Source organism: Phaethon aethereus (genome assembly GCF_964289735.1).
Source record: "Phaethon aethereus genome assembly, chromosome: 5".
Classification (NCBI taxonomy): Eukaryota; Metazoa; Chordata; class Aves; order Phaethontiformes; family Phaethontidae; genus Phaethon; species Phaethon aethereus.
This window is the reverse complement of record NC_138579.1, coordinates 31507713-31520211: the sequence shown is the minus strand read 5'-3', so window position 1 is coordinate 31520211 and position 12499 is coordinate 31507713. Positions and strand designations below refer to the sequence as shown.

At 36.3% G+C, this 12499-nt stretch overlaps 1 protein-coding gene across 1 annotated transcript in view; it reads right to left on the bottom strand.

Moving 5' to 3' along the window:
* HECTD1 (HECT domain E3 ubiquitin protein ligase 1) overlaps positions 1 to 12499 on the bottom strand; it is a gene marked incomplete at its 3' end in the record, with an annotated part of 63173 nt that overhangs the window by 25002 nt on the left and 25672 nt on the right. Inside the window, exons 10-21 of the mRNA XM_082000148.1 lie at positions 12263 to 12401; positions 11911 to 12081; positions 10533 to 10755; positions 6201 to 6464; positions 6007 to 6083; positions 4431 to 4565; positions 4043 to 4189; positions 3585 to 3679; positions 3046 to 3151; positions 1919 to 2053; positions 1694 to 1833; positions 844 to 1167 (exon numbers count right to left, since the gene is read on the bottom strand). Coding sequence (XP_081856274.1) covers positions 844 to 1167; positions 1694 to 1833; positions 1919 to 2053; positions 3046 to 3151; positions 3585 to 3679; positions 4043 to 4189; positions 4431 to 4565; positions 6007 to 6083; positions 6201 to 6464; positions 10533 to 10755; positions 11911 to 12081; positions 12263 to 12401 — 1956 coding nt within the window. The remainder of the gene's footprint in view (positions 1 to 843; positions 1168 to 1693; positions 1834 to 1918; positions 2054 to 3045; positions 3152 to 3584; positions 3680 to 4042; positions 4190 to 4430; positions 4566 to 6006; positions 6084 to 6200; positions 6465 to 10532; positions 10756 to 11910; positions 12082 to 12262; positions 12402 to 12499) is intronic.

Below are 12499 nucleotides of genomic sequence, written 5' to 3'. Positions count from 1 at the left end.
CCAGCACCACCATGTCCCCTAAACCATGTCCCGAAGTGCCACATCCACACGTTTTTTGAACACTTCCAGAGACGGCAACTCCACCACCTCCCTGGGCAGCCTGTGCCAATGCCTGACCACTCTCTCAGTGAAGAAATTTTTCCTAATATCCAGTCCAAACCTCCCCTGGTGCAACCTGAGGCCATTTCCTCTTGTCCTATCACTAGTTACTTGGGAGAAGAGGCCAACACCCTCGTTGCCACAACCCCCTTTCAGGTAGCTGTAGAGAGTGATGAGGTCTCCCCTCAGCCTCCTCTTCTCCAGACTAAACAACCCCAGTTCCCTCAGCCGCTCCTCATAAGACTTGTGCTCCAGACCCCTCACCAGCTTCGTTGCCCTTCTCTGGACACGCTCAAGCACCTCAACGTCCTTCTTGTAGTGAAGGGGCCCAAAACTGAACACAGTATTCGAGGTGCGGCCTCACCAGTGCCGAGTACAGGGGCATGATCACTTCCCTACTCCTGCTGGCCACACTATTTCTGATACAGGCCAGGACGCTGTTGGCCTTCTTGGCCACCTGGGCACACTGCCGGCTCATGTTCAGCCGGCTGTCAGCCAGCACCCCCAGGTCCCTTTCCGCCGGGCTGCTCTCTAGCCACTCCTCCCCAAGCCTGAATGCCATTATGTGAACCATACCGAGAACTTATGAATTACTACTTTTCCAACCCATCCTTCATAATTTAGATCATGTAACTATGTAAAGAAATGGTAGGTAATTACACCTATAGTACATCTTAGTCTACAGCCAAGTACATTTTTAACCGAGCTCAGTTTTATAAAAAGTGATAAAATACACTCACATACCCTGGTTCGTTGAGACTACAGTCATCAACATGCGTATACAAAGTAGTCCAGTTCTGTCCATCCTTAGATACCTGGAAAACCCAATTTCTGAGGGCAGATCGTCCATAACCTCGAGCATGGCGTAATGTGTAAGCTGATGGTATAACCCAAAGGCCAAGATCTATGGCAAACCAAGCATTCTTATCATCGTTAGTATGACAGTTGAGAGCTGAACTGTCACGGCTTAGGATGTCTTCTAAACGGCCATAAGGCAGATTTCTTCCTTCTGAGGATGTAACCACTACTAAGCCATAGGCTGCTGGATTTACCCACTCATATGCAGTTCTATATTAAAAAGAGAAAAAAATGTACTATTCAATTATTTCTTATATTAAAAAAAATATATCAATAACATTTGACATTTACTGTAAACTGTAGATTACAACTGAGTTTACTACAAACCAAAATGATTATTATAATTTTTAGATGATTAGGTAACTTTAGATATTCCAAGCATCACTTTACTACAGCGGTTTAAAAAAACCAAAATCCAAACAAACCCAAACAAAAAAAACCCTGCCCAACCACAGCAAAAAAAAATAAAGACCCAAACTTCCCCACCCCATCATTTCTTAGGTAAGCATACAAACAAATTCTCAATTCGACTTAAATAATAGAAAAATATTAATCTCTGAAGTAGGGTAAAAAGAAAGGTAATTCTATTGATCAACAGTAAAAGCAAAGATACCTCCCACTCCTAAAAAAATTATAACAGATTTCATTGCATTATGAATTCTCCCTCCCCACCCCACGCGATGGATCACAGTTTATTATATCTAACCTCAAAATATTTAGCTTTGAAGAAACTCACTTTGCATTTGTCCCAATCCAGTAAATAATCCCGTTTTCATCAAAATCATGTTGATGCCTGAAAACAAATGATTGGCCTTCACGTAGTTTTCGTACAAAAACAAATGAAGCCCTATCAAAGTCGTACCATTGCTTTGCCACCTACATATGAATGAAAAGAAATCAGAGATTAGAGATGCAGAATCCAACCATTCCTTGTGAACTACGTGTGTGGTACGTTGCTCACCATTTTCAGGAGATACTGTTCTAGAGATTCAACAGTTGCCAATGGCTCCATCTTTAGCATTCTACCAGTTCGATCTATTAAAGATGTCTCCCCCGAGGCACGTTCCAAACGAAACCTCAAGCGCCTTGTTAATATCTGAAAGAGTAGCTAATGTTTAATGCAGGCTGTTCCATTTAAGTTTTATAATTTTAAGAAAAGCGATATACTTCACTACAACAGTTTTAGTGGCATATCAAGTATATTTGTTGCACAATTTAAACAAACTATATTCTAATTTAATACTTTAAAAAGCAATTCCCCAGTACTCCATTTTTTCAATTAACCAAGCAATTCTTTAATATGACAGTCAATGTATAAGTCAATTACACATTCAAGCTAATATTTTCTCACTTTGCATGCATTTTCATAGCTTTTATTTCCAAATCTTATAGACTAGCTACTCCAATAATATAAAACTTGAAAATGTTATTTCAAAATATTCAGTAGCAGCAGTGTTTTTTGCAACTTTCTGCAACTATTTTCTAGTAATTTAACATCAAAACAGAAATATTCACATCAAAACAAACAATATTCCATCTTGTAAAATCCTAAAGTGTGCTTCCAAATAGAAAAAATTAAGACTCCACACAAAAACAAGTAATATTTTTAGCCTTTTCCTTTATAAGAAGTTGCTGATCCTGCAGGTGTCTTGTATTACCAAATGAGCACACAGCCCTAGAAGGGACCCATTTAACCATTATAGCCCATCCCTAGTCATCACAAATAAACATGTCTTAATCTTCAACAAAATGCTCATTCAGGTAGTAAGAATACTTACTAGGGAGCATATTCCCATATAAAGAGAACAATACTTGAAGACATAAGAACGAACAAACACATCATCTATTCAACCAAAATTTGCTTTCACTTCACCGTGTAAAAGTGACAGTAGAGGAACACCCAAATATTTAGATTAAGTGTTAGAGAAAATAAATGCCAAAATGTTCGTTGTTGTTTACCTAATTCTATCCAGCTGTACAAGAATATGCTTCATTCAGACTTAATGTGTGTAACTTTTCCTGAAATTCACATGTAACGTTCAGTTGTGTATCACTCGGTATGATATAATGTTATCGTTGTACATTTACCTGAAGATTATACGTAGATCCTGGTGTATCATACAAGTGGAGAGGTAGACGTTCGATAGATTCTAACACTGCTATCAATTTCCGAATTAATGCAACTGCTGGACGACTATGAAAGTGAACAGTTACTATGTTACTGCACAACAGAGAGAAAAAAAAATCCTAAAGTATTTCAGAGAATAGTACACAGCTGTAGCAAATATCTCAGCATTCTATTTCTACTGGTATCATCTGTTCTAGTTAAATGGTTACAGCACAGTAAGAAAAATATTAATCTGCACAGTGATGAACAAGTCACCTTTATATTTTTCAACAGATACACATTCAGTATAGTTTACTTTTACAGATAGAAATAATGCAGTAAAATTTTCAATTGCTACTTCAATAGCAGATGCCGTCTTTTGAGACCAATTTTCTATTCCAGAGAAAAACAAATTGAAATGGAAAGAACTGTTCCTCTTTCTTTAAATTATTTTTAACATACCATACAGCTTCACAGATGCAAAAGTTTTTTGGGTTTGTTTTTGGTTTTGCTTTTTTACCTTTCATCATCTTCATTTTCACTGAATGCTGTTTTGAAAACATTTATTCTCTCTACCAGTTGACTACAGTCTTGTTTCACATCTAAATCGACATTCTAGGAGGAAAAAAAAAGTTACTTCTAATACAAATCAATATATTCATTCTTTGTACTGGCAAAAATATGCATTTAGGCTCACTGAATTCCCTATTTAAAATCTGTATGTGAAAAGCTAAATTATATCAGCAATTAGAACTGACAAGTGTTTATTTAAAGACTTTTAATGGCTTATTCGAACTGAAGTAATATATTGTGATAGCATATATTCAACAGGTAGACCACTACCTGGAGCAAATCTGCCTGATTTTCATCAAGATGGGAAAAAGCCACATTTATAACAGATTTTTTAAATCAAGGCACATGTCTACACTATTTTTATAAGAAAGTTTTTCTTCAGATACTTATGTTCTATAAACTCACATTATTTAAAACTGTAAGCAACGACTGAACTAAGCCACTACTGCACATTTCATACGGAGAAATAGTATTCTCATCCTTCAATAGTACAATTAAGTTTTCCAAAGCAGTCTTCATTAAATCTCTCCAAGTATTTTCTCCCTCAATACACTGGAAGACAAAAAGACAATTATGGTAAAACAAGATAACAGTTTTTCCACTTGCTCCTTTTGAAAAATAATGTCCCAGTAAAGTACACAACTAGGAATTACATGCATTACATGCATTAAAAAAATCCACATTTGAGACAGACATATTGCCACTTTCCTCTACATCATGACAAACTAGTCTAAATACAATTATGTGATTTGCACTGACATCACACATTATAAATTAAAGGAAGCACACTTACCTGTCTGTTTGTATGAAGCTCCCATGCAGACTCTAACTGTGTTGCTATGTTCCTCAGTGTTACAACTACTCCTCGAGGCATACTTTCCACCGCTTTAAAATGATCATCATATAAATCTCTCGCCATAGTGCGTACCTACAAATGGATTTTGATAATCAGAAGTCATACCTTACTGTAATGAGACTATTATTATTCTCCAAGATACTAGAAACTTGATCATCTTTTTAAAGAAGTCCATGACAGACACAAACAAATAGGGGAGAATGAAAACCTATCACACATCATGAAATGCAAAGGTTCTGAAAGGATAAAAGTACAGGAGAAATAAATGGAAATACACAGTCTTATTGAAACTTACAGAAACTAAGCTTACCATCTATTAAATTACAGCACAAAGGTAGGAGAAAAGACAGGACTCACAGTCTGTACATGTTTCTTTAGAAGTCTATCATGGATCTGGTAATCTTTTTAGAGGTAGGATTAAGGGAGTTTTATATGGTTTCTGAATGTTCTATTCACATTCCTTAGACCAATTCACACACAAAGTCTTTATGTGACCTTATACTAAGAATTACTTTTTCTACAAAGTATGGATCACTCAATACACAGATTTGATAAAATAAGTTCTTATTAAACAACATTTTCCGTTTCATTATCATCATGTGTCCTACAATAATGTGTTTCACAAGCTCTGGAGCTACACCGTGCAATCTCAGATATGAAAGAGCACTGCATTCCTCTTATCATTCCACTTATCCTCATCACACAGTATTTTAATTTTCAGTTTCGCATCACATTTCCTCAGATACAAGTGTACTTATTTGCTGCAGATTTTTGGTACAGAACATATTAGTTGCACTGTTAGAAACTGCAAGAGAGGTCAAGACTGAAGATTAGCTTGAGTCCTTAGCATCAGCAGGCCGCAGAACGTAGTGTTATTTTGTAGTTTTGTAAAAAGCTTAATATTTCTTAGTTCCTCTTTTTTTCATCAGTTTGACATAGAAAGAAGAATTTTAGAGAAGTCTAAAATGAGTGCCTTTACCCATCTTGTTCCACTACCACAACTCCTACAATACAGACTGTTCACTTCCATCCCCCTATCTGTCATGATATGAAGCCTAAAATTAGCATCTGAATTCAGTGATAGTAAGTAACATATACTTACTGATAGAAGTAAGATCTAAGAAGTAAGAAGAATGATAGAAGTAACATATGCCTCTGATACAATTGTAGTATTGACCATAACATCTTTTCTTTTTGTATAAGCAAAAGAAAAACCTACAGAATTATGCAAATATAGGTCAGGAGGATTAGATTTCCTTATGTTTTTAGAAGAAAATTAGTTTTCCTCTAGAAGAGCACAGTTTACTAAAACTGTTGGATAAAAGCACCTGCAGAAACACTTTGTTCTGAGTGAAGTTTTCCCTTTCAAGCTTAGTGTAAAATTGTGTCTAGCTGAAATCAGAGAAGATTTCAATCCTCTAAGAGGATTAAAAACTACACGCCCATAGGCATGTTAAAAAATAAAACAAACTCAATTAAATTCTAGGTATAAAATTCACAGATGCTCACCAACCTTTTGCTTTGTCTTCTCCAGTTTAGATTTCAGCTTTCTTCCTCTTTTGCCCGTCCAGCCAGTCACAAACTCTGACCCTGCAACATATTTTTAGAAAAGTCACAATTTCTCACAGGTGTAAAAAACAACAAACAGAAAAACTACCTCATATACACTTGCTCCTACCTGCACATAACACATACCTACATACTTACCCAAAGAGGTTTCAGCTGTAAACGAATGCTTTGTTCCTCTGTTAGATTCAAACACAAAGCCTGGCAGATCTTCTTTCAGTATTGTAGCTTGCTGACCATCGGAATTGTGAATAGCAATTTCTCCTTCTTTTAAACAGGTAAGTGACCAGTTTCCCACAGTAAGTTTAGTTGGCCCTGGTGCCGATAAAATTGGCTGACTTGTGGTGGATGGCTTTACTTGGCTTCGAGCTCTTTGCAACTTCTCAAGGAACTCACTCCTACTTTCTATTTAAAAAGAAACAAACATTATTTTTTTTCTTCCAACAATTGATTCCACCATCATATATCTCAAACACACTTTTTTTTTTTTTTTTTTGCAAGAGCAAAACAAGTGAGTACATTCAATGCAAAATTAAGTTTGAAATTAAGGGCCTAGAAGTATTCTAAATTTCTTCCCAGTACATTTACATACTTCAACAGTGATTTATGCCACTATCACTTCAAAGTGGACAATGTAACTCTTTCTGAATGGTGCTACTGACAACTGCATTAATTCATCTTTCCAATTGTAACACGAAGTTCAAAGAAATCCATGATAAACTTTTAGTCTTGCAAAAATAATTTATGTCATTATTGCCAGCATGAACTAGTCTCAAAAGTGAGTTTTTAGAAATAGGAAATTAAATGAAACCTCCAATAGGAAAACAGCAATCAACGTCATAGCTTAAAGCAAGTGGAGAAAATATGTTGAAGCCCTATAAAAAAAGAAAAAAATTCAAACACCTTTACACAGACTGAGAATCAACATGTGCTAAAAGGAAATTTGAGCTGAGACAACAGCTATTTGCAGTGTACCAAGGTGGCCAACAGTGTCCTGGCCTGTATCAGAAATGGTGTGGCCAGCAGGAGTAGGGAAGTGATTGTGCCCCTGTACTCGGCACTGGTGAGGCCGCACCTCGAATACTGTGTTCAGTTTTGGGCCCCTTCACTACAAGAAGGACGTTGAGGTGCTTGAGCGTGTCCAGAGAAGGGCAACAAAGCTGGTGAGGGGTCTGGAGCACATGTCTTATGAGGAGCGGCTGAGGGAACTGGGGTTGTTTAGTCTGGAGAAGAGGAGGCTGAGGGGAGACCTCATCACTCTCTACAGCTACCTGAAAGGGGGTTGTGGCAACGAGGGTGTTGGCCTCTTCTCCCAAGTAACTAGTGATAGGACAAGAAGAAATGGCCTCAAGTTGCACCAGGGGAGGTTTAGACTGGATATTAGGAAAAATTTCTTCACTGAGAGGGTGGTCAGGCATTGGAACAGGCTGCCCAGGGAGGTGGTGGAGTTGCCGTCTCTGGAAGTGTTCAAAAAACGTGTGGATGTGGCACTTCAGGACATGGTTTAAGGGACATGGTGGCGCTGGATTAATGGTTGGACTTGATCTTGAAGGTCCTTTCCAACCTTAGTGATTCTGTGATTAAGCATCACAAAGGCACCCAAAAATTTTTTTATTAATTTTTTATAAGCTATACTAAAACTTTTATTCATCTCCTTTGTAGAACTTCTACCTCAGAGAAAGTAAGCAAGCCACAATTACATTACTTAATACAGTGACATTACGCTAATTCAAGTTATAATGAAGATGTTCCTATTCCTTTTTTAGTAATAACAAAAATTTTAAAGGCCTCTATATCACTGAGAAAAATATGAAATAAGGAAAAAAAAAAAATCTAATGGCACTGTGTGAGACTTGATTAAAACCTAATATTTGTATAGAGATATTTAATAGATGACAAACAGGATCACATCCTACTTTTAGGATACCTAGATAATCTAGCCTGAGATTATTCCAACGATATCTCAGTTGTTCTTCTCTTGAAGAAAAGACTTTCAGTACTTAGGGGGGGGGCTTATAAGACAAATGGGGACAAACATTTTAGCACAGCCTGTTGCAATAGGACACGGGATAATGGTTTTAAACTAAAAGGGGGTAGATGCAGACTAGACATAAGGAAGAAATTTTTCACAATGAGGGTGGTGAAACACTGGAACAGGTTGCCCAGAGAGGTGGTAGATGCTCCATCCCTGGAGACATCCAAGGTTATACTTTGATACTGTAGTAATTAAAAGGCTGCACACTACATTTGAAATGTTAGTTAGTATAATTCCAGAAAATTTGATGAGTTCATAATTCGAAAAATAAAAATTCCATATGAAATAAAAATGCAATAACCTCATTAAAGATTACATCTCAACTTCAAAGTTAACAAGTATCCTCATCTTTCAACATTCTAATTTGATAAGTTCAGCTTTTGTAGTCCATGCACTTGTAAAATTGCTGTTTTCCTTTTGCTGCAATGACTTATGCTCTAGGTTTTTTAAATTTGCCATTTTTATTGTTGTATAATACCAAAATAAATAATCTCTATGAAAAAATAAATATACATTCTTGAGGCGTAACATTCTTTATTGCTTAGAATTCATAGCATCCAGAGAGAAGGTTTATAAAAAGAATTTTGAATTTTCATATGCAAAATAAAAATTCCATTAATGAAACCTTTCCAAATTTCCGTCATTACTTTTTAACAAATTATATAGCATGTGACAATGAAAATGCAATGATTATACATGGTTGGGAATAATTTTGGGTTCCCTTAGATTTTGAGACTCACTTAAAGTTTCAGAATTACCATTAAATTTCAATTTTTGCATTGAACTTTTATTTTTTCTAAAAATTCAAACAAAACAAGTATTAAGCTAATGTGGAGAGGGGTGAGTACAGACCTTCCAAAAATGTTCATAATATGTATTTCCCCCTCCCGTCCCAGCTTTTATCATGCGATACACACTCACAAATTCCATTACTCAACCCTCTATATTCTTGCCAGTCATGAAGTTACTAAAAAGTATACCATGAGATTAATCAGTAATGATTTAGGAGAGCAGAACATATAGTACAGTTCAGGACTTAGAGACACTGTTCTGAGTTTATATGGTACTGTAGTTAACTTTAGTTAACAAGTACTAGTTTCTTATCTCTTAAGTAAAAGAAAGGCTGCTGCACACACTCGGACCTAATGGTTAAAGTTCAGGCAAATTACTCTGCAACATCAGCATTCTTACTAGATGTCTATTTGACAAAAAAATCACAAGAAGCCTCATTTAATCCTACTTTACCTCCTTCCCTCCCATAATATCCATGCTCAGTATCTTGTTCAAAAAGTTGGGATTTATTCAATTTTTTTTTTCAAGACTGACATGAAGAGACACATCTTAAATTCCTAATCTGACTTCTGTTTTAAATTCTGTTCACTCCAAATTCATCTGAGCCATCTCCATTCCACTCATCTTGTATAGAAATAGTAAAATCCCATCCCCACACCCACATCATTTGGAAGGAAAACAGCAGAACTGGCATCCGGGGGCTATGAGGATTTGAGAAATTAACCTCACGATCTTCTTAAAATGATATCGTATGATAAACAACTAACTCAACACAGAAATAGGTTACCTTTTAAGGTAAATTATTTATTAACCATGTTAAAAAGAATGCAAGGATAAATTTTCTGACCAAAAAAAAATGTCTAGAAGTGGTTTCCAGCTGCGTTATAATCCAGAAACACACTACCAAATTTTGTCTTCATGTCCCAAAATTAATGAATAAAGTCATTAGCACTTTGTTTCTATCCTGAATCATAATATGTTCTGTTATTTCACTCAATGGATTGCTCAAAACATAATAATATTGCAAAGCATTTTATGTCTGCTGGTTCATAAATGCATGAACTGTTGCAAAAAAAGATGAAACCATAAAGGAGGGTTGTTTCTGCATCCAGAACAAGTTGCGTATTCTGTACAGAAAATTAAAACCACCTGTGCATTGCCAGTGCATAAGGTCTGTTCCCTTATCCTCTCCCCGACAAACAATTAAGACACTGTAATTTGTTTCCCAATCTCGATGAGAAACTTTCCATTACTTTGTCTTCAAACACATGCAATTTCATTCTGCTAGCTAGAAGCAAACAACAAATCGCCATTTCAACCTGCTTTTCCTGGGATGGCCACTACAAAGTGCTTTTAATGACTGGGGTGAAAAAATTAAGTATGCATGAAGAAGAATCAAAACAAAACGAAGTTAATACACTTTTACTGGCAAGATGTTTATTTAACACAAGTCACCAAAGAAGTCAAGTTATGGTCACATGCTATCTGATAAAAAGCATCACAATTAACTGACCACCTTCCACCTGTTTACATCCTTTACTATTTAGTAAGCCAATTCCTGCAAAAGAAAACAGCTCCAATCAAATTATATGAACAAATATAGGAGTCTCAAAACTTAACTTGGACTTGAATTGTAAAGAAACTACCTGAACTATCGGATCCTCCTTCAGGGCTACCACTGGAATACATTGTGGCTAGTTTTCCATCCAAGATAAATCTGAACCATCCATTACTACCATTAGATAGCTCCAGGGCTGCAGCATCACTCCAGATATACAGGCAGTCCCTTCCCCTAATGATTGACCAGTCTCTCCAGTGATATGGTTTACCCTGTTGCAGTTCTTTAGCATCCTCCTGTGGTTCGTCCTCCTGTAATAAAATTGTATCAGACAAAACAAACAAACCCAAAAAACCAACAAAAAGCCCCACACCACAAAACCAAAAAAACCCAACCCCAAACCAACAAAAAAAACCACACAAAACACAGACATTTTTAAAAGGCTTGAAGAGAAAGAATCACTCAAACCAAAATTATAGAAACTATACCTCTGTCTGTAAAATGTATCTTTAAAAGTATTCTTTAACAGAATAAGATATTTTTAGGAAGCTTCTTTTCAGATACAGATTTATCTACTCAAGGATAACAACAGCCTACTGGCTGGGACATCCACCTCTGTTCAAAACTTGTATTGTGAGAAAAGGATCACAAAATGGCTGAGGTTGGAAGGGACCTCTGGAGGACATCTAGTCCAAACCCCTGCTCAGGTAGGGCCATCTAGAGCCAGTTGCCCAGGACCATGTCTAGACAGTTTTTAAATACCTAAACACAAAAAAAAAGCACCCAAACCAAAAAACCCCGATACAAACCCAACTGCCCAAAAACCCAAAAAACCCAAAACCCACAGTGAAAAACTTCATTACACACTTAAGGCTTAACTGTAAGACTTAACTGAATGGCTAACAAGTGGTCTGCTATCCACTCAGTTCATCTGAGTGGTCAGGAATATGACCATCAGGTCATGGAAATTGGTAAATAACTTCAATATGCCCTTAAAGTTTTCATTATGTAGGAAATTATTTTCTTTTTTATACTTTTAATATATTCCATATAATAACTTCAATATGCCCTTAAAGTTTTCATTATGTAGGAAATTATTTTCTTTTTTATACTTTTAATATATTCCATAACAATGTTTAAAATATCTGCAATTATGTGATGCGCGTACATTGAAAGCAATGCACTCTATTCAAAAAGGATGCATTTCGTTTAGCAGTCATTTTCAAAACACTAGACAAAAACAAGTGCCAATCATCCTGACCACAAGTAAATATGAATAGGAAAACTCAGCAGATGATGTGCTAACAGAAAATGAAGTTACAGAAAACAAAAACAATTAAAACAAGTGGCTTACAATAAGCGTTAATAACCTAACTACCTTACCCTGGACATTTTCTTAACAGTGAAAATTGTACTAGAAGTCTTGGGTTTACAGGCACAAATAGAGCTATCGATACTGTACTTACCTTCTCAGGCTTAGATTCCTCTTCATTTTCATCATCAGATGACGGCCCCGCCAAAGTTGACACTTTACTAATTACACCAAGTCTAGCCAGCTGGTCTAGAAAAAGATCACCACCTTTATCCACCAAATCCCTTATGATTTGCAAGGCTAGCAAATGGCCATCGTCGTCATCCTGTAACACATTGGGATGGAAAGGAAATAATAAAGGAAATCTCTTAAAAGTATCTTTGCATGCTGAACTTCATATGTGGCCACACTTTGAGGTTAGTTATTAACAAGTAAGTGGAATTAATAAGCATAAACCCCTTTTTTGCACTGGTTTCATAAAAAGACAACATTTTCTTTGTTCCTACCTCTTGATCAAGAACTGTAGCTGTTATCTCAACCAGTATCGTGGGCAGATTGTGTCCAGCATCAGAGTCACAAACCTCTTTCAGCAGTGCCTCAGAACAAAAATGTATCATTTTTCTAATGAGGGCAAGACTTGCTTTCCTTTAAAAGAGATCATAGGAAAAAGAAAGATTCTTATAAAGATAAAACAAGCAGTAATTAAAGCAACAAAAAGGTTCAACTGCTTTTGCGCTGCATTT